The 26718-nt window shown below is 35.7% G+C and overlaps 2 protein-coding genes, 1 long non-coding RNA gene and 1 other non-coding gene across 4 annotated transcripts; 3 read left to right on the top strand and 1 right to left on the bottom strand.

Moving 5' to 3' along the window:
- Positions 1 to 2945: 2945 nt before the first annotated feature.
- Positions 2946 to 5279, top strand: LOC147558222 (translation initiation factor). Its single transcript, XM_086659783.1, has 6 exons — positions 2946 to 3430; positions 4055 to 4152; positions 4233 to 4304; positions 4514 to 4638; positions 4724 to 4796; positions 4985 to 5279. The coding sequence occupies exons 1-6, from the start codon at positions 3130 to 3132 to the stop codon at positions 5087 to 5089; spliced, it is 774 nt and encodes a 257-aa protein (XP_086515909.1). The 5' UTR covers positions 2946 to 3129; the 3' UTR covers positions 5090 to 5279.
- Positions 5280 to 5480: 201 nt separating this feature from the next.
- TRNAR-UCU (transfer RNA arginine (anticodon UCU)) lies at positions 5481 to 5553 on the top strand. Its single transcript has one exon. It is a non-coding gene; the product is annotated as a tRNA-Arg (tRNA).
- Positions 5554 to 6327: 774 nt separating this feature from the next.
- LOC147558220 (serine carboxypeptidase-like) lies at positions 6328 to 13206 on the bottom strand. The gene is made up of 10 exons (XM_086659782.1): positions 13167 to 13206; positions 9171 to 9844; positions 8641 to 8809; positions 8198 to 8317; positions 7899 to 8042; positions 7662 to 7812; positions 7386 to 7474; positions 7025 to 7283; positions 6794 to 6927; positions 6328 to 6671 (listed from the first exon to the last, which is right to left on the bottom strand). Exons 2-10 carry the CDS (start codon positions 9497 to 9499, stop codon positions 6543 to 6545), a joined length of 1524 nt encoding a protein of 507 aa, XP_086515908.1. The 5' UTR covers positions 9500 to 9844; positions 13167 to 13206; the 3' UTR covers positions 6328 to 6542.
- A 1982-nt stretch (positions 13207 to 15188) lies between these two features.
- LOC147558219 (uncharacterized) lies at positions 15189 to 16647 on the top strand. The gene is made up of 3 exons (XR_015234036.1): positions 15189 to 15307; positions 16182 to 16265; positions 16542 to 16647. It is a non-coding gene; the product is annotated as an uncharacterized LOC147558219 (long non-coding RNA).
- The last annotated feature ends 10071 nt before the right edge of the window (positions 16648 to 26718 follow it).

The raw sequence follows: 26718 nt of genomic DNA, 5'->3' as shown, positions 1-26718 counted from the left end.
AATTAGTCAATAGTGGGAGAGAAAAGGAGAAAAAATAGAATCAAATATACAGAGAGAGACGCACACATTGGGAGCTCTATGTCTCTAACATTTTGAATGATCTCGAAATAACCACACAACTATGATGAATAAGAATCAAACTAGGAAAATCCAAAGTATGTGAAATCATTCTGGTGAGTTTACAACATTCCCAGGGGCGTGGAAGAGGGGGTGCCATAGGTGCGACGGCACCGGGCCCCCCTCAAACGACAAGAAAAATCGAAGAAATTGGGGCCCCTCGAATAACTTATCTTGGTATAAATATTTAAAGGACTAAACCATTACCATTATTTAGTTGTAGCTCATTTGGTAACATCTTTTTTTTACAAACAAGAGGTCAAGAGTTCAAATCTCACTGCTATCATTTTTTTTTCTTTTCTAAATATCAATTACAAATATATGCTTCTAGGCTAATGATTGAAGTTTAATAAGTATTGGTTTCGTCTTTTTTTTTTTCCAAAAATGATTCTTGAACATTTGAATATAATTAAAGTTAATGTTTTTTCTTTTAAAAAAAATAATTGGTTGACAAGTTCTTTTGTTCTAAATATTTTTTTGAAATTGTCTAAATACTTTGAAGCATCAAACATAGTCAATTGTTATATTCATTCACATTCATCAAAAATATATCAAAAATGGATCTAGTAACCAAAGTTAATCTGATTTGTTAACTATCATATGTATAAGAAATTATTTTCGTCTTATATTATTGAAGGGCCCCGAATAGAACTTCGCACCGGGCCCCGTTTTTCTCAGCCACGCCACTGAACATTCCACAACTTCAACCAGAGGCATCTGTAAACACTAGATAACTTTATGGTGTGTTTGGATGGCGGAATCATGAATCCGCGGATTCATGAGTCCTTGGGATTCATGATTCCGCGGAATCATGAATCCGCGGATTCATGAGTCCTTGGGATTCATGATTCCGCGGATTCATGAATTCAAGTAATATTTTTTGGCTTGTTTGGCAACTAAGAATCCTATGACTTATTATTATTTGAGTATTTCTAAACGTCTTTAAAAAAATTATGATTTTTGAAAAAAATAATGATTTTGTAGAAGGAAATATTTTTTTTGTTGATTTTAAGTTTGAAATTTAGGTTCATTAATCCAAAATCCTAACAAATCCTAGGGGATAGGGTGGGATTTTGGTCCAATACAAATTTTAGAATTAGGAATCCTTAGGATTCAATTGAGTCCTAGGATTCTTGGTAGCCAAACAGACCAAGGATTCATGAATGAAAAAATGAGTGAAAAACCCAAAAATCTAGAACCTAATAAGAAAAAAACCCACTCAAAAATAATAATGTCAAAAAAACCCATTTTTTGAACATTTTTCAAAATGTTCACAATATATGTAATTATGTTGTTAACAAGACAACATATTTTTTTCATAATTCCATTTTTACCCTTATATGTTGACAACATATATCATTGTGTTGTTATAAAATGTTGACAATATCTATAATAATGTCCCGACTTATTATAAAATGTTGGCGTCATATATAATGTTCTTAACAACATATATGATGTATTAGTCAAAATATTATTTGTTCGTTAACGGATTTGTTAAATACAAAGGATAATATGCATAACATTTTAATTTTTGTAAAGGACAAATAAATAAATGCTTTAGTCTTTATATTTATGTCGAAGGCAAAACAAAAAATGCCGAAACCATTTATTTTTTCACAAGACAAATCGAAAAATGTTGTAGCCAAAATGTTTGTGTTAGTTTGTCTATGTAAAATGCAAAAGAAAAAAATGCGAAATATTTTGGCAAAACAATGTCTAAGCAAGAACGAATGTGTTCAAAAATTTACAAATTGTTGAGACAAACTAAGATTTGTTCAGCAATTTACAAAATTGTCGAGAGCAAACCAAAGATTGTTCAGAAATGTTCAAAATTGTTTTTGACGTTGATTTGAGCGGAAAATTTCATTTTGGAGGGTAAAATTGTATTTTTACCTACTGGGTTTTTTGCTCATTATTTTTTAGTATTGGGCCTGATTCTCTTTAACTTCCCCATTTTGGGCCTTATAATTACCGGCCCAAACACACCCAAACATAGACTAAACCTTCCATCTTTGGTGTTGTCGTTTGAGGATTATGGTTCACGATTCGAAGAGAGAGAACGTATTAGGGAGAAGAGATAACGAAAGAGAGAGAGAGAGAGAGAGAGAGAGAGAGAGAGAGAAGGTTCAGTTTCGAGAGAGAAGGTTCAGTTTCGAGAGAGAAAATACAGAGATATGTAGAGAGATCTCTGCTCAAGAGAGAGATAAGGACAGAGAGATATCTAGAGAGTATCGATCATTCCCCTTTTAGGATTTCTTTTAGGCGGGATTTGGGGAGGGATGTATCAGGAAGTGGAGTTGTTATGTTGAGGGTAGTATGGACCAAACACCTAAAGGAATAAAAATCTATTTTTTGGCAAGATAAGACTCTAAATCTTTTTAGGATATTATTTTGGACTAAAAACCATATGGACCCTAAAATAATTTTATGTTTCTCGAGTGACACATTGGAGATGTCTTTTGAATTGGCGATCTCAATATTGTCATCTAGAAAGGCTGGAAGGGAATCTCAACTGAAACTTGACATATAAGAAAATTTGTATTTTTTAAAGTTTTTTATTGGACCCTTGGAGGTGATGTTTGTCATGTATTTTTTTTTTTTTTTACTTAAACCCATTTTGGTTCTGAATCCTAAACTAATATCTAAACCCATTATTTGGACCTCTATTTTTTGTGCGGGTGCAGCTAAAGACCTCCGGAAAAAAATGCTCTAAGCTCCCCAATCACAGAGAACTGTGAGAGATCCCATATATAATCCGGGGGCCTACAATATTATCACCGGGGCCCTTTAGCCCTAGGTGGAGAGCCCTTAAGATATGTTCCTCCTAAGTTGGAGGGAGAGGGCGTGTTGATAACACGTTGAAAACTTTTGGTATCACTGTCGTGTCTATTTCACATTCTCCAATTCTTCCTTGTCTATCTTTTTATCCACCTTTTCTTCTTCTTCCTCTACAACCTTATAGAGTAAGACAGAGAGTGAAGAACAAATATCTTCTCTGGTTTTGGTTCTAAAATGGCAATGCTAAGTGTATCAGCTTCTCTCCTACAACCCTTTTATCCTCTTCCTTCATCTATCAATACATATTCTCCAAAACTCCATCCCAAATCATTCTTTAATCAGACTCATCATGGGTTAAAATCACATCTAAATAAAAGAAATCTCTCAGTTTGTTCTTCTATAGTCAAGAACAATGAGAAATGCGAAAATGTAACACTAAATTCAGATGAAAAAATGGAGCAATGTGAGTCCAAAGACACATACTTGTACTCAATCAATCCTTTGCCATTGCTATTTTTAGCTGCTCTTCCTGGAGGTAACTATTATGATGTTTACTCTCTATCTCCTAAACATTAAAGATAAGCTTTTTGAATTGAAATTCATCATCTTGATTCTTTGAAATTCTTGAATTTAAAAATAGGTTTTTCTTCCTAACATATCAGAAACTAATGGTTTATCTTTAATGGCTTACTGTCAATGACTAGTCCCCCTAAATTCCATTTAGCTTCACTTGCTCCAATTTCAATTCAAATAGAATATCAATGTCTATTAGCCGACTTCGAATCTAATAGTATACTCAATTTGATACCTCTTAATGGGGGTTGGTTTTGGCAGATTTTATAACCGAGTGTCGTCGAAACCCTTTTTGTGGTGTCCTTACAACTTTGATTCACCTATTATGCATCGCGTAAATATGGTCCATGGGACTCATATTTGGTGGGGATGTGGAGTCTAGTCACTACTGAGCTTGTACTTGAAAAGTGAGACATAGTATTACTGAAGTTTAAGGCTACTAAGATCTTGAAATGAAGGATCTGCACAATAACCTTACACATAATTGGAGATTTAGTTAGCTAGATGAGGGTAAAAAACGTAAACTTAACCATTTGATTTGTGTTTAACTGTTTATGTGGGGAATGCTTGTACATGGATGCAACAGCTTCCACTGTGAGGGGTTTATTTGAGCCGTTTGTTGAGGTCATCAACTCGTTGAACCTTCCTGATTGGCTTGTGCACTGGGGTCATCCTGGCAACATGGTAACTCATTCTCTCTCTCTCTCTCACACAGTATCGTACTTCCAAATTGCAGTCACTGAAACACATGATTTTACTTGCAGGCTGTTGTGCTCTTTGCAATGGGTGGTTATGGAACATATTTAGGTTTTCGGATACGTTACTCCGACAGTGTGGTATGTAATTCATTTCTTACTCGTTGCATATATATATATATATGTGTTGCTATGAACTTTAGAAGAACCCAAACCAAATCCGTATTTAGTTATCTAAATCAACTATGAGATGTATATCGTTTTTGAAATCCACCTTTTACTAGCATACTTCCATCAAAAGTTATTCTTGATTTATGATTTTTTTGGCTTCCTATTTCACCCTTTGTCAGGAGGAAAAGGCGAATGCCAAAGATCTTCATCCAAAGCTTTTAGGAGGAATGTTTTTCTTCTTTTCGCTTGGGGCAACTGGTGGAATAATGTCTCTTCTCACTGCTGATAAACCTATCTTGGAGAGGTAAATTTTCTTCAACGTCAAACACAAGAACGATTAGTTTCTCAATTCGAATTCTAACTAGTTCGTATATGCTTACTTGTTGCAGTCCTCATGCTGTGACGGCTTTCATTGGTCTTGCTCTTCTAACCATTCAAACCATTTTACCTTCATTGTTTGAGGTACTAATTACAACTCAAACATCAGTCGAACTATATGACGAGCCAAATATACTTGCAATTAGATTCATAAATTTCATATAGTTTTTCTATATTTAGCTTCAATGAAGTTTAAGATATCATTTAGTGACGAATTTCTAGTGTGATGTGTTAGTTGGGATGGTAAACTAGTTTGTGTTATTGGTGTGCAGGGGAATCCAGGATTAAGAAATGTACATGGTGTATTAGGTAGTGGGATAATGTCTTTGTTTCTTATACATGCTGCTCTTGGTCTTCAACTTGGTCTCAGTTATTGATTATTCGATCACATTGAGGGGGATTAGTTCAAATTCTTCGAGAATTGTTAAATAACAAAAGAAGTTGCAAAGTATGTAAAAGAGGGAGAGAGAGAGAGAGAGATGTTCTCTTTGTTTTTTTCGTAATCAAACATATATTTTGGTATACAATCCAAGACATAAAGAAATAGAAATGTGAGATGTGGGTAAATTTTGGTATGTGAATTACATAAACAATTGATTTCAGGAAAGGACCAATTGCAATCTTAACTTGAATCTGTGATTATCTACAACACTTCTCAATCAAGTTTAGCTGGAAAAGTTTGAGGTTGTAAAATTTTTGAGGAAAAGTTTGAGGTTGTAAAAGTTTTGTTTCTTATAATTAATAATCGAAAGAGAGAATCTAACACGAGCACCCGTGGCCTAATGGATAAGGCGTCTGACTTCTAATCAGGCGATTGTGGGTTCGAGTCCCACCGGGTGTGCTGTGTTTTTATTGTTTTTCATTCTCTTTTGATTCTGTTTTGCCTATTATGGGCGGAAATAATTATCTCCGAATTGATCAGGACAAAGAAATTTCTCCCAACCTTGCTTCACTGGAGTGACTAGCCAGTCCTTCTCGACCGCTTGGTTGTCTTCTTAGGAACCTTCAGCTGGGGTTGCCTTCTTAGGCGTACTACCTTCATCAGTTGGCTTCTAAGGACTCTCTCTCTCTCTCGGTTTGCCTTCTTAGGCTAACTACCTTCAATCAGTTGGCCTCTCTCTCGGTTCTTTTGTGTCTGCCTTCTTAGGATAACTACCTTCATCAGTTGGCCTCTCTCGGTTCGTTTGGGGCTGCCTTCTTAGGCTTACTACCTTCATCAGTTGGCCTCTCTCGGTTCCTTTGCGTCTGCCTTCTTAGGCTTACTACCTTCATCAGTTGGCCTCCCTCTCCGTTCGTTTGGGGCTGCTTTCTTAGGCTTACTACCTTCATCAGTTAGCCTCTCTCTCTCTCTCTCTCTCTCTCTCTCTCTCTCTCTCTCTCTGCAGAAAACCATTATACACTTAGTGGACCGAGAGCTCATGGTTGTTGTGCTTTCTGTGACAAGGACACCACCAAGGTGGCAGACATGGTGTACATTAGAAGCCAGGCTCCAAGAATACTATGGCATTTGGACTTGCATAGACTCTGCTTGGGCTCATCATGAATGTACCAGAAAACAATTTGTACAGGAATGAAGAGATGCTGAAAGTATTATAAAATTCAGAACAGGAACAGATTTAACGGTAAGCCAATTAAAACATATGTTCGAACATTCAAGTCAGTTAATTAGATGAAACACATCGTTATTATTTCTTAAAGCTCAGTCGGACAAATATACACAGGATCTACTCGAAAACGAAACCAACCATAAATCCAGTACTGTGAAACCATTACACAGAAAACAACAGAGGAAATCAAGATAGTAACTAGTATGACGAAAACGGGTTTCTATTACATGAACTCGGCTCTTCCTTCGGTTTCAGTATCCTCTTCTTTAAGTTTGCCTCCAGTCCACCTCTTTAACATCTCTAATGCAGCCTTGGGTTGATCCATCGGAACCATATGACCAGCATCATGCACCTGTTTGTTGTAAGCAGTTAAGTTAGTTATAGACTAAACAATCACCTTTAGTTAGGATGGTAAATGTCGATAATAATCAATTGATATATGAGAATTTAAACAATGGCATATAAGATAAGGACCTTGAGGAAACTGAGAGGACCATAGCTTTTCAAGACTCCTGCTTCACCACCATCTACAACAAATGGAGCAGTTGGAGTTCCAATGTATTTTTCATGACCAGACCATTCCATGGCATCAACCCATCTCGAATTCCCTGCTCAATTTACAACTTAGAGAATGTAAGTAAAATGAAGTACCATTTGAGGATTTAGACGTAGTGTTTAGGGCTGAATTGAATTCAAGGTGCATACCTAACCAGTTGCATATAAGATCGTACTCCCCGGCATATACAAGAAGCTTAATTCCATCTTCAAGAAGAGTAGGGATGCCAACCTCCAGATTCCGCATCCAGTCCATCAGCATGGCTTGGTACACAGTAGGACTACACGAGACAAAATCTATATCGCCAACCCCAAGAGCACTCCTAACACTTTTCTGATTCAGGAATTTCTCCAGATTTGAGAAATCGTAACAGAGCGGACCTTCACACTTCTTTCGGATATCGTAGTGCTGCAGTGAAGAAAAAATGCTTACCGAAGTTATTGCCCATCATTGTTAAACACAATAGTCAATACATGTAGAAAAGGATGAAAAATGGATGTCCTTGCTTACGTTTATATTCCCAGCAATCATCATAATTCTACTAAATATAGAGGTGCAAAGAACATACGAGGCCATGCAAGTAACTTTCCCATCAGTACCTGAAAAGGGAAAATGAAATTTAGGCTAGGGCAGGCAACTGTGCTTATAGCAACAATCACATTATTTTGATGGAACTTTCCAATGTCAATTAACACTATATATATATATATATATATATATATATATATATATATATACTAAATAGGTACGTGTAACTGATAATAAAATAGAAGGTATGAGAATTACCGCAAAGTTTTATTGCTAATTCACAAGCTGGGAGAATGACATTAATACTCTTTTGTTGAGATTGTGTAATTATTCCCATATCCACCGCATAATCAGTGTATGCTTTATACTGGATGGCAGGATCAGTAAGTCCATTCCCAATTGCAAATCCCTGTTCAATCAATGTTCCAATTATTTTAGCCCAACAAAGTAAGCTAAAAGATGGGATATCGAATAATGTAGGCTGGGATAATATACCTTCAAGTTTATATGAATCCCTTCTTTAGCCTTGTTCCCTTGATGAACCCGGGCAGCAAACGCAGGAATGTAATGCCCAGCATAGGATTCCCCGGTTATGTAAAAATCATTATTCACAAACTCAGGGTGCTTGGTGAAGAAAGCCTAGATTTGAGAAAATTTTCAGTCTTAACCAACAAATACGAACTATATAAGAATAATAGATGATTTAAAAGTTTGGAGTTGTCAGGGACTTAATAGAATAGATAGAGGGACTTAATAGAATAGATAGTGTGACATAAAAGGATTTAGAGACACACCTGCAAGAAGTCGTACAGATCATTACTAACACCCTGCTCATCGTGACGAAGGTCACTCCTATCAGAACTATAACTAAACCCAGTGCCAGTGGGCTGATCAACATATATAAGGTTCGACACCTGCAGAATAAGAATAAATTGTTCAAGTTCCAGCCGGAAAAAAAAATTAACGGGTTGAAAAAAGAACACATAATGTGATAACGAAAGTCAAAAGCACTAAACAGTCCAATGTTATACTCCGAGAACTTCTCACAACATGCTTGATGAAATAAAAATCGTTCGATATGAATCTACTTAGAAAGAAGAAACCGAGGTAACAAAAGAGACAGTAGGAAATAGGATTACTCAATTCATACAGCTAAAATCGGCAACGTAGACATATAGAAAAGTATGTTACGTAAAGGCGATTGAAATATAAATGTAGATGAAAAAAAATATTCTACCTTGTCCCAACCATATTCGTTCCACACAAGAGAGAGGTTATTTGCAATTTTAAATGGTCCATTTTCATAGAACAAAGCCAATTCACTGCTACAACCAGGTCCTCCAGTCAACCAAATGACAACAGGATCAGACCGGCTATTCCTCGATTCGAAGAAAAAGTAGAACATCCTACAATTCATTCACAGATAATAATGTTAAACAACTAAATGATGGATAAAGTAGTACAATGAATTTCGTTGGATGAAATGGGGTCAATTCAAATTTCCCCCAATTTATTCCTCCATATCTATATCCTCATCCAAAACCCACACTTTCATAGTCTCATTCACTCAAGTTACAAAAAGGGCAAAAATTATAACCTTTATAACTTCAATTCCCATATCAAATTCTCAATTTATGTAACTAGAAGTTGATATTAACCAATTAAGGAAGAAATGAAACAGTAAACTAGATACCCTTACGATCATTTCAACAAAATTTCAACATTAATACAGAAATGGAATCTAGGGTTTTAAAAAGAAACGGTTACCTAGCAGCATGAGAGTGTTCAATCTTATAATAACCAGCATGATGACCAAGATCTTCAACAGAAAGACCAGAATCATTTGCGAGATTAGGAAACCTAAAACGGTTCTCAACAATTTTGGGAGATTCAGTGGATTGACCAAGGGTTGTTGGTTGTGCATCTTTGGGGAAAAGATTGAACTGACGAATTAACTTTTCAGCTTGTTTTGTTGTTGAAAGTTTTGAATTCCAAGGAAGAAGAAGAGATTCATCATTAAAAGTAGCAGCAGTAGTAAGATTTAAGAGGAGAAGAAGGAAGAAAGAGGTGGAAATTAGGGGGTTGAGTTTCTCCATTTTTGATCAGAAATGAAAGACTGGTTGGTTGGGAAAGAGGGATTTATATAGGATTTAGGAGAACCGACTTTTGCTAATTAAAATAGTAATTAGTTGCGGGTAACTGTAAGAGAGAAAAAGGATACGAGGGATAGAGAGTAAATTCGCAAGAAGTCGAGGGTTAGAAGCACGCTAGAATTTCTATAGGAAAAGAACGTAAATTTATTGGCACATGGGGTCTTTCCCCGTCGTCAAATTTTCATCACAGGGATGCTATTAGACTACATTGTAGTGACACGTGAGAAGCCAAGCAATGGACTTTTCATCCGAAGTTTTTATCCAGATTGGGTTAATGAAGGTAACGTTCTGATGTAGAACGCAGCGGAATTAAAAGAAGATAATAAAATAAACGAAGAACGAAAAAGAACGATAAAATAACTATAAACTTGATTAACTTCAATGGGGTTTTTCTCTTCAATGTGAATAATAAAGACAGACTGGACATCCTTTTATAGGATATTGGACTTTCCTAGATAGACTCAAACTGGACTTTCCTAAATAATAGAAATACTGAAATAATGCAACTTCCTAAACCTAGATTCATTATGAATCTTACTAAACTAGGACTCTTTCTAAACTAATCAATATGGCCGGTTGGCCTACGTGGTCGTTAGGTCCACGGTAAAAAGTGCCCACGCCGGGTGCGCCTGCATCAGCTTCCCCTTCTCCCACGAGGTTCGTCCCGAACCGTTTCGATGAAAAAAATAATGTGAGCCGCCCGTATACGCTGAATTCCGCCATGGCGATCCGTAATTCCCACTTTGCACGAACGGTGTACGAAAGCCGAAGGCTAGAGAAAGGGACCAAGTCACCAACGATAAACTGAAACCCATGATGCGAAGATTTGCACAAAATTGATAGTAGTGAATTAACGTCCACTAAATTTCGACATCTTCCAGCATCTTGTAGTTTGACGTATAAGAATGCAAATACCATATTGTTCTCCAAAAAAAAACCTTTAAATTTCTTCTGATGTATGACATTGTTTGCTTCTTCCTTTTTCTTAACTCTGACTAACTTTCCACGTTCATCTTCATGAAGTCTATAGACCATAACCAAGTTGCGGTCCCTTGTTATAGCTATCTTGCCGACATCTAGCGGAATAAACACAATGGGTTGATTGCTCGAGTAATAAAAGAGGACTTGTGCCTTCTTGGTAGGAATGGTGTTGTACCTAGGAATCAACGCAAAAATAACATCATCAGTCGTTTCCAACCCTAGAGAAAGAGGGGTGACAACCAACAAAGATAAGTCCTGAACCGTCTCAATACCCTCAACACTCACAATAGCAGCGTGGACAACAACACTATAAGCCACCAATTCATCAAGGTGGATGCGTGTGCAAAGCTCCTGTCCTTCAAAGAAATCCGGCAAAAGGAATCGATCTTTCAAAGCCCCAGTCGATCCACCAACAAGAACAACACCAGGAAAAACTATTTTGGCATCACTCAACCACTTCCCAATTGGCTTCATAAACTCTTTAAATAAATTCATGTTAATAACTTTGAAACTAGCATTGGTAAGGGTGGAGTAAAAATCAATGCCTTCAAACAGGGAATCAGTTTCCTTGTCTTCAACTACTTTTTCAATGTCACCTTCTTCTTCCCTTGTCGTTTCCTTAGTTAATTTGTTAACTGTGGTTTCGTAGATGTTTCTAGAACTAGAAATCTGTCCATTCTTCATCTCAAACTGTGCAAACTTAGTAGGCGAAACATCAATAAATTTTCCTACACCTTGGAATGCAACTTTCTGTTTCGCGTGTTGACGCTTCTCAATTTTCCTTACAACATGGTTGCTTTTATTTGCTTCCTCAACAACAGCTTCTTTCTTAGTGGAAGTACTCTTCTTCTTACGTCCAATAGCAAGACCATAATGTTGGAGATACCATTGCTTGAATGGAGCGGCATCAACCTGAACAATGGCACTCTTCGCTAGAGTTTGAGTTCGAACCAACTCGTTGTTAGATACGTTATATACCACATCAAGGATATGAGATTTTCCAGTAACAGTTTCACTTCCCCATGAGTAATTTCCAGTATCTAATCTAAGGGCTCTCCTTTTAATGTTTCCTCCACGAACCCTAACTCTTCGAACTGTGTTGGAGCTTGAAAGCTTTGTGTTTGCTGGTTGTCTTCCAAGCTTGTACTTTTGCTTCTTCCTCCAACCCGTCGTCCTAACTCCAGTTGCACGTCTCTTGTGCATAGACTCTCGTAAAATACCCATAATTGACCAATCAAGACCAGAATGACTATTCAAATCAAAGAGGGTGTGGTCATCTCCAGGACGTCTAACAACAGGTGTGACTGATTTTATGTCTGGTCGAGCAGCCATTGATTGAAACCCGGATGAAATTGAAGGTTGTTGGATAATAGATGAAATTGATGGTGGAGATAGAGGAAGAAGGGAAGGAGAAATTGATTGGAAATTAGGGTTATTGAGATTGTCGGTGAGGGGAATATTGTTCCCTAAGAAAGTAGAGACAGAAGATTCGGGATCCCAGTTATGACCTTCTAAGAAAAACAAAACTTCTTCTGTAGCGGAAGTTGTGATTTCACAAAAAGTTTGAACCAAGATTTGGATTTGATCTTCTAGATTATCCCTATGAAATCGGAAATTATCTTCTTTAATATCATCGGAGTATGGTTTTTCAACATCGAACTCATATTTTTCTATTTTCATGCCATGTCTTTGTTGAATATATGTTACTTCTTCATGGTTTGGAGATATAATAGGCGGGGAATACGATGGTGAATACGGTGGTAAATCTGGTGAAGAACAAGGTGGTGGTGGATAATAAGAGTACGGTGGTGGTGGTGGTGTTACCGAGGATGGTGTCGGGTAATAATAAGACGAAGGTGATGGTGTATAACACACGGGTGGTGGTGGTGACGGTTGGTACTGAGAAGGAGAAGGTTGTGGTGTATAATTAGAGTACGGAGGTGGTGGCGATGTTGTTGGTTCGGTTTAGGTCGGATAATAAAAAGACTGACGTGATGGTGTAGAAAACACTTGTGGTGGTGACGGTTGGTATTGACAAGGAGACGGTTGTGGTAGGTTGTCTCGTACGGTTTCTCCCGGATTCCAATGATAATTTTACGAGTCTCTATTCGCATATAAACATGATGAGCATGAGCATCGATTCGGTATCTCTTGATGAGCATAATCTGGTTGATTATAATCTTCTTGAGGGATAGAATATGATCGATACTGATTTAACTGGTCTGGAAAAAAATTTCCAGAATCATTCACCCAAAAGTTTGGTGGCTCTGAATACCACATGATGTAGAACGCAGCGGAATTAAAAGAAGATAATAAAATAAACGAAGAACGAAAAAAGAACGATAAAATAACTATAAACTTGATTAACTTCAATGGGGTTTTTCTCTTCAATGTGAATAATAAAGACAGACTGGACATCCTTTTATAGGATATTGGACTTTCCTAGATAGACTCAAACTGGACTTTCCTAAATAATAGAAATACTGAAATAATGCAACTTCCTAAACCTAGATTCATTATGAATCTTACTAAACTAGGACTCTTTCTAAACTAATCAATATGGCTGGTTGGCCTACGTGGTCGTTAGGTCCACGGTAAAAACTGCCCACGCCGGGTGCCCCTGCATCACGTTCCTTGTTTGTTTTGTTGATATTTATCGAGTTCATTACAGTATAATCCTCAAACTGTTATTAGGAGTTCAATCATTGTTAGAGACGATTTGTGTCGCAACATTTTTTTTTTTGGAAGGCCATTGGTCCGTAACATCTTCAATTTTTTCAATTAGTTCGATATTTTTTTGCTTTTTTCTTAATCTTTTTATTGTTAAAAAAGAAATAGTTATGGGGACAAAAAACAGAGGACCTAAGGGGAAGGAGTCCAATAGGGACTAACAATTATAAAATGTAAACCATCCGCTCCCAAGAAACAAGACACCAAGAGATAAAAAATGATGTAATTCCTAACCTACTGCATTTGTTTGGTCCAATGATATAAATGTTAAATTTATTTAAACTCAAAATTAATGAGTAGATATATTTTATTGGTTAAGTAATTAGAAAGTTAATTTTAGTGGTGTTAATGTGCTAGTTAGTGGAGTTAATGTACTAGTAAGTGGGTTAATGTGCTAGTTAGTGGGATGATTTTAGTAGTGGTCTTAGTTAGTGCTTGAAGTTTTAGTCTATAAATAGACAAGTCTTTGTAGTTAATTTTATATCAAATCAATTCAAGTAATTCAATTCAGATAAATATCTTCTTCATTCTTCTTTGTTTGTGCAAGTTATAATTTCTTTTATCATTCGGAATAAACTTTTTTAATTTCCAACATTTGGTATCCGAGCTAGAATTATTTTGTGATTACTAACCGAATTACAAAATGAATGGATCAATCCAACCTCAGCTTCCGCGATTTTGTGGAAAAAATTTTGATCAATGGTGTTTCCAAATGAAAGCACTATTTGGCTCCAGAAAATTTGGAAGGTTGTCGAATTTGGGTATGTAGAACCAGTTGATCAGGTAGCACATGAAGCTCTCTCTCAGGTCCAAAAAGATAGTTTGAGAGAGAACAGAAAGAAGGATAAGAAGGCAATATTCTTTCTCTATCAAGTTGTTGATGAGATTGTCTTCGAGGAAATCTCAAGAGCTGAAACAGCTAAAGAAGTGTGGGATTTGTTGCAAAGATCCTACAAAGGTGATGAGAAGGTAAAAAATGTAAGGTTGCAGACTTTACGAGGTGAATTTGAATCTCTTAATATGATTAACTCTGAAAATATTTCTGATTATTTTTCTAGAGTTCAATCTATTGTTAATCAATTGCGGGTTAATGGTGAAAAATTAACTGATCTACGTGTTATTGAGAAAATCATGAGATCATTGACAGGTCGTTTTGACTATGTTGTCGCTGCAATTGAGGAAGGAAAAGACCTCTCAACTATGTCAGTTGAAGGTTTAATGAGTTCATTATGTTCTCATGAACATAGGATGAACCAGAGAGCTGCTGCAGGGTCTATTGAACAAGTTTTTCAAAGCAAAGTGACTCCGCTTGAAAAAGGTGGTTCTAATGGTGAAGAGAGCCATGGTAAAGAATCCAAAAGAATTAGAAGGGTATGACAAATCTAAAGTTAGATGTTTTCGTTGTAAAAAATTAGGTCATTATAAGTCAGAATGTAGAGTTTCCAAAAATACTCAGAGCATGCTAACTTTGTTGAAGATGATGTAGCAGAGGGAGAAATTCTTTTATTAGCTTGCAGAATAAATGAATATTCAGATGAAGATTTAGATGATTATTCGGTTGAAAGCGATGAAGATGCAGTTTGGGACTGTCTTGTTAAAGAAGATCATCAAATAAAAATTGATATTGATGATGAGACAGTAGCTTCAGAATCTCAAGTAATTGAGATTCCACCTATTTCTCTGAATATTCATAACTCAAATCCAGAATTATGTCACAGTTCAACTTGTATTCAAGTTATGTCGTCGAGGTTTGATGCATGGGCGGACCAATGTGAGGGCAAGAAATGGCAATTGCCCCTAGGCTTTTTTGCAATTTTTATAACTGAGTAGGGGTATTTTCGTGATTTTTCTTTTTTTTGGAATGTCCGGTGTTGGGGAAGATTTGGGAGGATTTAGGGGTTTCCAAAATCCAATCGAGAGTAAGAGAGAAACCGAGAGTTTGAAGGAATAGAAGATTGGGAGGGAGGATAGAAGATTGGAAGGAACTTTGAATAACAAAATTCTTCAATGTTTCTATTGATTCAGTCATTACTCATTAAGGTAATCAAAAACTAATTTGTTTTAGTTTCTTTTGTTTTAGGGTTTTATTTTTTTTTTCTTTTGAGGTTTGATTGTTCAAGATTATTTTAACATCTCAAGAATTAAACCTAGGCAAAATTTTCAATTCATAATTGTTATGTCTTTCTAAATTGTTTTCGTTTTTTTATTTCTTTCTTTAAGTTGTTCAATAATGAATTTAATAAAGAAAATTATTTTAGGGTTTTGTTGTTTCTTTCTCTAAATTATTATATCTTGACCTTTAGATAAGAAAACATATGCAAAACCTAGATAGTTCATACTCAAAGAAAACTTACGTAAAAATATTAGAATTTGACTCTAATAGAATTTCATATAAGTAAGTGTTTCAAAATTAACCTTAAACCTAGATAAGGTATTTACTGTTTAGGTCAAACAAATAATTTGATTCCTTATTTAGTATGATGAATAGGTGAATATTGATTAGTGAATACTAGAGTGTGATTCAAAAATTCAATTTCATATTCAAAACCTCAAACCTAGATAAGGTACTTACTAGTTAGTAAATAAACAATTTGATTTCAAATTTGGTATGATGAGCATGTGATTATTGTTGGTGAACTTAATTCGTGTATCTTTTACTTCTTTCGTTCTTATCTATCTAGTATCTACTTAATTGGGTTTAGCTTGCTGAATCATTTCTATCTATGTATCTATCACCCAACTTGCAAGTGTGTTTTTCTAGTTTTCTTGGACAAATTAACAATGATTAATAAAAATTTACTTGAAATTTCTTTACTATTATATGAATTTTTAGTTGTTAAATTATTTTTTCTATTTTGAGTGTCTCAAATTAGCTCTTGTTGTGTTATATTTTACAAATATTTCGTTTTGACAGGTACCAAATTGGAAAAATAACATACTTGCAAGTTGCAATTATGCATATGTGACAAAGAAAAATAAGATGGTTCATTCTCATGAGGTATTACTGTACTCCGTTAATTTTTCCAATTTTCATTAGTAAATATAAATACTTTTGAGGGGAATCATCGAAAGCATATCAAATATAATTGAAAGTAGATTGCAGTTTATATAGTATTACATACTCGCACGTAGGAAAAAAATATGTCAAGTCCAAGTCAAAGGTTTGCCTCCCCTGACTTGAAATCCTGGTTCCGCCTCTGGTTTAATGAAAACGTTGGAAGCAATGATAATGATGATTCTGACGAAGATTTTACAAGTTTTGCAGTTTTTGCAGATTGTAATCCTATCACTTTTAAAGAAGCAGCAAAAAATGTGGGGCAAATTTCAGCTACGGATGATGAAATTCATTCAATTGAGAAAAATGATAATTCGGGGTTAAAACACTTGTACCTCTACTTTAATTGAGCCTGTATCATCGTCAAATTGAAAGAACACCCAATTATTAGGTTTACTCTCTCCTTATTCTCTATGTTAAACCCTAATATTCTTATCCTATTACTCTTGTACATATTCTATTTCCTCTTGCACATCTCTCTTTCACATACTGTCTCTACAATCTAGTTTTTTCCCTACAAAATATTTTTCTTTATATCTTGTCTCTCTCAATATTATTTCCTTTCATCCATCAGTTCAAATATTTATTGCCTTTGTTATACTAATTTTTTTATTAAAGTTTCTATGACAATCGTTAATTTTTTTTCTAAGAATACAAACTAAGATTTACGTTACTCATTACATTGTATTCATATGTCATCAAGATGTGATAAGCACGAGAATCACTATAGTTAAACTAGGAATGAAAGAAGCTTAAAGCCAAACAACATACTAAAGAGGCCTAAAACCTGACAAACATATTATTTATACTTTTAATACCCCAAATTCAATAACCATGGTTTTACCTCCTCTGCGAATCAAACCTGAGACCATCAGAGTTTTGGAGCTTATGTAAACACTTTCAACCACTTAGGCAATTATGGGTTCCACCTCCTCTGTAATTCCAATAGTTGATAACTATTTCGTTTTTAGATTTAATTTATTTATTTTAGGTCTAGATTATAAGATAATATTTAACTTTTTTTTTTGTTGCAAAATACTTAACTTACTCATTTGTTGAAGGAATTGAAATTTAGTATTTAATAAAACATATATGCATTTTGAGAGAGAGGACAAACACCAAGTTGCAATCTAAATTTATGGGGTAGTTTTGGCCCGTAACCATTAGTAGTGCATAAGGGCCCACTTTCTAACTTCCCTTTAGGCCTCCTAAAGATTTGGGTGCGCTTTGTTTTGAATTTACTTATTTATTTTGAAAATTGTTTGAACCCTTTTCAAATTTGTCTCTCTGTCTCATTCAAATTCTTTCTAACTTCTAAATCAATATTTTCTTTCATTTTCTCTTTTTTTGCTTCTTCTTCTCTCGAGATTGATCTAAAAGGAGGAAAATAAAGGGTCAATAGTTGCAGAAAAGAGAAAAAGAAAGGTCCCTTCTTTCTAATGGTGCCCCTAGACAGAGAGTGCCTTTAGCGGAGTTGCATGCCTTTCTTTGGCCACCAACAAAGTATTCATGGCTTTAACATGGGCTTGTTGTGACTTGCAAGTTGTGGGGTTATTTTGAGACACAACAGAAGGGCTGGTAGAGAAATTGCAAGGGAATTCTCACTTTTACCAATCCCACCTCTGTTATTGGCTTTGAGCCTTTGACCAAGTAATGGCCAGTCTCCAACTTTTTCCAAAAAAAAACAGAGAAATCCAAATTTTCCTTTCTTGTTATGGATAAATGGATGCCCATGTAAATTAACTTAGGAATTAAGTTATGAGATAACATGAGGTGGAGACTTGGTTGAGTCATTAAATGGAAAGCATGAGGTGCTTGTAAGAAGAAGGATCAACCTAAAGTGCTTCCACCTATCTCCCATACGTGTTGTCTCATTAGTGTTTCTTTTTGGGTATTTATACCCCCACCATGTACATTATAAGGATAAGAAATGAATTGAGAAATAGTAGAAGTTGTTAACCCACCACTTCCTCTCTCTTACATATTTAAACCATTTTGTCAAGAAGGATTTGATAAGTGAATAGCAAATCACTTTTACTATCAAATACAAAGTGAATAGAAAATCACTTTTACTACGTTATCAGCACGATTGCTTCTTCAAGCGGGTAAAGAGTTTCAGCTATAAACGAGGGATTATCTTGAAAACCATCTGAAGATAAAAGTAAGTTGTGTTATTACATTTCAAATGTCGAATCTAACCAATATAAATTTTGCAGTTCTTGACCTAACAGGAAGGAACTATATCAATTGGGCTCTTGATGTTGAATCTTATTTAGAGGAAAGAAACCTAAAGAAAACCATAGCGGAGGGAAATAATGAAACTTCTCAGAATCGTGCGGCTGCACTGAATTTTATCCGACATCATCTATGTGAAGACTTACAGTCGGAATATTTAAATACGAGAGACCCTCTATTACTATGGATTGGTTTAAAGAAACGTTTCGATCATTTAAAAAGAGTTATCCTTCCTAAGGCCCTAAATGACTGGCTACACCTAAGACTACAGGATTATAAAACTGTTTCTGAATATAGTTCTATTCTGTTTAAAATAACGACAAAACTGGCACATTGTGGTTTTCCTGTTAGTGAAGAACAAATGTTGGAGAAAACATTTTCAACTTTTCATGCTTCTAATTGGAATTTGCAAGAACAATATAGAAACATGAATTTTAAATGTCATTCGGATTTAATTTCATGTCTTTTGGTTGCGGAACAAAATAGGGAAGTAATTATGAAAAATACAGAAGTCCGTCCAACCGGATACACTAACTTTTCCGAAACATATTCCACATCCGTCTCTACTGAAAGACGGGAATGTAACCAAAAGGGTCGTGGTCGTGGCAACTACCACAATAAAAATTCGGAGAAAAATGATCGTGGTGACGATCAAAATAATGATAACAGAAGCGGTGGTTACCGTTCTAGAGGTCGCGGTCGTGGCTACGGTCGAGGCCGATGGACAAATAACTCGGCTAACAGATACAAGCCGTATGATCGACAAAATAAAGGAAAGAAGGTGGTAAATGAACCTTCTGAAATGAAGAACCAACCCTGTTTTAAATGTGGTATGACAGGGCACTGGCAAAGAACGTGTAGGACTGCTAAACATCTAGTAGATCTTTATCAGGCATCCTTAAAGAAACGTATTGCCAATGTAGAAACAAATCATATGAAAATCACTGATTCTTCATGTAACACCAGAATGGATGTATCTAACTATTTAACTGACGATGTTGAAATATATCTTACTGAAGTCAGGACCGAGTCAAAGGTCACAGATTATGGGATTAATCTGAATGGAGCTGCATCGCTGTTGCAGTACCCCATCGAAGAAAAGGATATCTATGGTAATGGATATGAAAATCTTACTAGTAATGAGTTCGATCAATTACTCGATGATGAGTTTGACGAAATGATTAATCGAATTCGTAACTCACCTTAGAAGTGTTTTTATAATATTTTCAGCTGTTGTAAATTTTGTAATGTTTCACTTTTTGACTATTATATAGCAATGTAATATATAAAATTTACATGTTTTCTATCAATATCTTATGTTTATTTTTCTTTTATGTTCATTAAGGTATGAATTCTAGAAGTACAATTTTGAGAGATGATGAAGATATTTGTCTGGCAGACAGTGGAACCACAAATTCCATCTTTCGAAGTAAAAAGTACTTCTTGATTTTGAAATTATTTAAGGCTAATGCGATTACTATCGCTGGTTCATCTAGTCTCATTGACGGCTCTGGCAGAGCAATAATAATATTACCAAGTGGTACGAAGTTAACCATTGATGACGCATTGTATTCAAACAGATCTTTGAAGAATCTGTTAAGTTTTAAAGACATACGTCGAAATGGTTATCACCTTGAGACTAGAGATGAAAATAATGAAGAATATTTATATATTACTTCAACTGCTTTAGGCCAGAAGCATGATCTCGAGAGATTGGCAACTCTCTCATCAGGATTATATATTACAAGGATAAAAACGGCTGAATCTTATGTTGTCATAAACCAGAAGTTTTATGATCCAAGTGTGACGACACTTTGGCATGATCGTTTGGGACACCCAGGATCTACCATGATGAATAGAATAATTCAAAATTCTCAAGGACACCCACTACAGAATCAAAAGATTCTAATAAGCAAGGATTTTACTTGTACACCTTGCTCATTGGGAAAATTAATTGTAAGACCGTCTCATACAAAAGTTCATATCGAATCTCCTAAATTTCTTGAAAGGATCCAAGGAGATATATGTGGTCCTATTCACCCACCATGTGGACCGTTTCGATATTTCATGATATTGATAGACGCCTCTGCTAGATGGTCTTATGTTAATCTTCTGACTACTCGTAATAATGCATTTGCAAGGTTGCTTGCCCAAATTATTAGATTACGAGCTCATTTTCCTGATTTTCCTATTAAGTCCATACGCCTTGATGGAGCAGGCGAATTTACATCAAAGGCTTTTGATGCGTACTGTATATCAGTTGGTATTGATGTTGAACATCCTGTAGCTTATGTTCATACACAGAATGGTCTAGCAGAATCATTCATAAAACATATACAACTGATTGCACGCCCAATGTTGATGAAAACCAAGTTGCCAGTTTCTGCATGGGGATCTGCAGTATTACATGCTGCTGCCTTGATCCGTCTACGACCTACAGCGAATGGTCAACATTCTCCTTTGCAACTTGTTTTGGGTCATCAACCAAACATAGCCCATTTACGTATTTTTGGATGTGCAGTGCACGTGCCAATTACACCTCCTAAACGGACAAAATTCGGACCTCAACGGCGTCTGGGGATATATGTTGGTTTTGATTCACCATCTATTATCAGGTATCTAGAACCCACGACAGGTGATACTTTCACTGCAAGATTTGCAGATTGTCATTTTGACGAGACAATTTTCCCGCCATTAGGGGGAGAAAATTCGTCTGCAGTGAATAACAAACAAATTGAATTATGTTGGAGTACACAAAGTTTATCTCATCTTGATCCTTATACAAATCAATCTGAACTAGAAGTAGAAAGGATAATACATTTGCAAGGCATTGCAAATAAACTACCGGATGCATTTAATGATGCAGCAAGGGTAACAGAATCATATATCCCTGCTGCTAATGCTCGTGCACGAATTAATATTCCTGGAGGACCAGGAAAACTGTTATAGCAAATGAGTCGTCTAAGGCACGTCAGAAACGTGGACGACCAATTGGTTCTAAAGATACTATCCCTAGAAAGAGGAAGAACCAATCACAAAATAATAGTTCTCTAGAAGAGACTATTAATGATACACCCACACTTTCTGAACAAATACCCCTTGAAGAGGGTGAAGCCCTTGATGAGGCAGAGATACCAAACAATGAGGAAATCTCTATAAATTATGAATGTTCGAAAAAAGTGTGGGACCGAAATGAAACAATTGTCGACGAGTTATTCTCTTTTGCAGTAGCAACCTCAATTCTGAAAGAGAATGGTGATTATGAACCACGCTCTATTGAGGAATGTCGACAAAGACTTGATTGGTCGAAATGGAAAGATGCAATTCAGGCAGAGCTAGATTCACTCAATAAGCGTAGTGTTTTTGGACCAGTGGTCCTCACACCTAAGGATGTAAATCCAGTTGGGTTCAAATGGGTTTTTGTGAGAAAACGCAATGAAAATAACGAAATCTTTCGCTACAAAGCACGACTTGTGGCACAGGGTTTTCTACAAAAACCTGGAATAGATTATGAGGAAACATATTCTCCTGTTATGGATGCCATTACATTCAGATATTTAATCAGTCTAACCGCTCAAGAAGGACTCGATATGCATCTACTAGATGTCGTTACTGCATATCTATATGGCAATCTAGATACTGATATTTATATGAAGGTACCTGAAGGATTCAAGTTACCTGAAGGAAAACCACGTGTCATGTATTCACTTAAACTTAATAGAGCTTTATATGGTTTAAAGCAATCAGGGCGAATGTGGTACAATCGTCTCAGTGAATACTTGACCAAGGAAGGTTATGTAAATGATCCAATTTGTCCATGTGTGTTCATCAAGAAATCAAATATTGGATTTGCTATCATTGCAATATACGTTGATGATATAAACTTAATTGGGACAGTTGAAGATGTCTCAAAAGCTGCAGAATATTTGAAGAAAGAATTTGAGATGAAAGATCTTGGAAAAACAAAATTCTGCATTGGTTTACAAATTGAGAGGAGCACAAGTGGCATACTTGTTCATCAAAATTTATATACTGAAAAAGTATTGAAAAGATTCCACATGGACACTTCATATCCTCTTAGTACTCCAATGGTCGTCAGATCTCTAGATAATATAAAAGATCCTTATCGTCCTAAAGAAGATAATGAAGCACTACTTGGTCCTGAAGTACCATATTTAAGTGCAATCGATGCTTTATTATATTTGGCTCAATGTACTAGACCTGACATCTCTTTTGCAGTAAATTTATTAGCCAGGTTCAGTTCGGCACCAACAAAACGACATTGGATGGGAATAAAACATATCCTTCGATATCTTCGCGGAACTACTAACATGGGGTTATTTTATTCGAAAAATTCGTCCGATGATTCACATATTATAGGGTACACCGATGCAGGATATCTCTCTGACCCACATAAAGGAGTTTCACAAACAGGTTATGTTTTTACTAGTGGCGGTACAGCTTTCTCATGGCGATCAAGTAAGCAAAGTATGCCCGCTACATCTTCTAACCACTCAGAGATTATAGCTCTTCATGAAGCTACCAGAGAATGTGTATGGCTCAGGTCTATTATTAGCCATATTAGAATTTCATGTGAACTCCCTGAAATTACAAAGTCACCTACCATTATTTATGAAGACAATGCGGCTTGCATTGCCCAAATCAAAGAAGGATATATCAAAGGTGACAGAACGAAACACATTTCGCCAAAGTTATTTTTCTCACACCATCGACAGAAAAATGGAGAAATTGATATTCAGAAGATACAATCATGTGAGAATTATGCTGACTTGTTTACAAAGTCTCTGCCTACTACATCGTTTAGAAAACTAGTAGAAGGCATCGGAATGCGAAGCTTGAATAATCAAATGACGTAATACTACATCGTCCACGGTATTATATTCATCAGGGGGAGAATATTATTGTGTGAAGATTTCAACATCACTAGTACTGGATATCTACGCTCTGTACTCTTTTTCCTTCGTCCAGTTTTTGTCCCAATGGGTTTTTCTGGCAAGGTTTTAACGAGGCAGCATTTTTGCGTATCCAGTGACACTTGGAATATCTCACTAGATTTTTTCTGACAGCTATAGTTAGGCGATATTTCGAGTAATGGTCATCCAAGGGGGAGTGTTATGGATAAATGGATGCCCATGTAAATTAACTTAGGAATTAAGTTATGAGATAACATGAGGTGGAGACTTGGTTGAGTCATTAAATGGAAAGCATGAGGTGCTTGTAAGAAGAAGGATCAACCTAAAGTGCTTCCACCTATCTCCCATACGTGTTGTCTCATTAGTGTTTCTTTTTGGGTATTTATACCCCCACCATGTACATTATAAGGATAAGAAATGAATTGAGAAATAGTAGAAGTTGTTAACCCACCACTTCCTCTCTCTTACATATTTAAACCATTTTGTCAAGAAGGATTTGATAAGTGAATAGCAAATCACTTTTACTATCAAATACAAAGTGAATAGAAAATCACTTTTACTATTTCTTTTGATTTTGATCATCCACAACCACCATTTTTTAATGATTGAAGAAGAATAGAAAAGAAAAAGAAGTACGTGTTAGTCGAGTAGACGAGTAGCTTAAGATCACAATCAAAACCCCATCGGACAAAGTTGATCTTCCTCCTGTGGATCCACATATAGGCCACAACTATATCGATATTTCATCACATTAACTTTGTTATGGTTTTGTATACTAAAGATGTATATTAACCGTACCCCCAGATAATTCTCAATTATAATTTGGTTTCATGATTCTTATTTGAAATTAACTCCCTAAAATTAGATCTCCACCGTATAAGATCGCTAACAAATTTTTGTCGGTGGCTTGCTTGTGATGTACATTTTCAGACACCCATTAAATATTATCTACCTTTGCATATTCAAGAATAGAATCAACCATGAACCAAGGAAGTCTTCACTTGGTCTTCCAAAAAAGGATTCTTCTTACACAATCAAATCAAACATCCATGACAAGCCCTACAACATTAAGTACCCGGAGACCTAATAAATCAGGCTTAATGAAAATATTCCATCCAAGTGTTGACATCATTTGAACTTAAATCGTATTGACATTATACTTTCTCTTTGTCACGGAGTTAATAATTTGATTCAAACAATATGGGCGATAATAGTTGTATTTTTGACAAAAAATTTTGCAATGAACCTTCAACATATATACAACTCGGGATTCATAATAAAGTAGTAAAAATAAGTACAGAATGACTGAAATTATTACAAAATGACATTTTTTACAGAACATTTGGAAAATGACCTTTTGCCCGACCAGTCTCCCAGCTGAATCCTAACTGGTGACGTAGCTCGGTAGAATTAACCGAATAAGAGTAAATCTTGTTTGGCTACGTCAGCCGGCCCGGAGACTGCAGGCTGGGCATTCTATGAGATGGGATTCTAGTAACCAAGAATATAAGGTCAAGGTCCTCTCCACTCATTGTGGATTGGTTTTGAGTTGGATGGCCACAAACTTAACATGGTATCAGAGCTAGGGCCGCACGTGATAGGTAAAAAGCCACACGTGCTCCACGTCAGGGTCAAAGAACTCTACACGTGAGGGGGCGTGTGAGAATAGTCCCACATGAGAGAATGAGATTCTAGTAACCAAGAATATAAGGTCAAGGTCCTCTCCACTTATTGGCAATTGGTTTTGATTTGGATGGCCACAAACTTTAACGGTTGATTATTTTTTTCTTTGGAATCATGGGAGCAAGATGGAAGGTGTGCCATTGATTACAGGAGATGAAAAACATTAAATAAAGAGAGAGAGAGATGTGACTCTCACTCTAGAGACTTGTCTAGGGCAGTAAGTTTTTAACGTACATTTACGTCCTTGAGGAAATTAAGCTTCTTTCAGATGTGTCGGGAAGACTGGCAGAGGTTACTACTATGCAATGGCCGACACTTTGTGTTTTGAGAGAGAGAGAGACTAGTTTAGTTGAAATTAAAGAATAGATATGAGATTTCAATAGTTTTTCAAATTAAATATGATATCTTGTCTAGATTTTCTGCAAAAAACAAATAATTGTGGTGGTTGCGATATTTAGCTATATTAATTACATTAGTATCAAGTTGAGGAATAAATTCTCATATCCTCTAAGAAACAATGATACTTTTATATGGAATATACATATGATTAGGACAATGAGCATGGGTTGAGTGTTGCCACAATCATCATTTTCCTAATGGGGCATTGTTAAGCCCTAGTGGTCTATTTTAGATACTTAGTGTTCAAAAGAAATCGTAGGTTATAAAATTAAACGTACAGAGAAATTAAAAGAACCATCGTAGAAATTAGACTTAAACTCGAACTTCGTAAGCATTATTGAAATGATATTGTAATTAACATTTTACACTAAACCTTAAAATCTTATGAGAATGATCTTAGGCATGCATATGACATATCAACTTCACTCCCTTAATGTGGTGGGCTAGAAGTGACCAACCTATCAGAGGTCTTGAATTCAAATACTTTGTCATCAATATTATTTGAGTTAGGTATTATGGAGAGAATTGTAGTTAAAGAAAAGTCTCCCAAAAGCTTTCTGCTAGACCACCACATGTAACCGAAATTCTTGAAACGACTTAAGAGAAATTGGAATTGTTGTCCTCTTTAATAATGGTGTATAAAATGGTTTCTTCGACACTTCATGAGTCTAGAAGGATGCCATGTGTTATATCTTTAACATAGCGCGTAAAAGTCGCACTTTTCTTTAAATAACATTGTCAATCTATAACTAGCACTGCTCGCTAACTCAAGAATCATATTTAAGAGTACAAAATATCAAACTGTGCATAGTCACGACAAACATTTGTTCATATAGACCTCACACCTGAAACGTAAAGTTGAAAGTTACTATTGAACTATGTGGATGCACAAACGAAATTGAACAAGTTTCTTGGTAGGTTGAAGTTCTAGAACACTCCTTAGTGGAGAGGCACTAAACATTTTAGGTGTGGCTTATCTATAAAGTTTCAAATGAGTAACCCAATAATAGTTACCTATACATTTTTTTTCCTTTTAAATATTATACTCGGTATTACTATTTTCAATTTAATGAAGATATCCACATTTTGCAGCAAAATACAACCATTAGTGTTGCTTTTAATGATTTTGTTTTCTTGGCAAAAAT

This window comes from Eschscholzia californica, unplaced genomic scaffold (genome assembly GCF_041429995.1).
Source record: "Eschscholzia californica isolate CP2 unplaced genomic scaffold, dmEscCali1.0.p SCAF_2, whole genome shotgun sequence".
NCBI lineage: Eukaryota > Viridiplantae > Streptophyta > Magnoliopsida > Ranunculales > Papaveraceae > Eschscholzia > Eschscholzia californica.
This window is presented reverse-complemented; position numbering and strand designations above follow the sequence as displayed.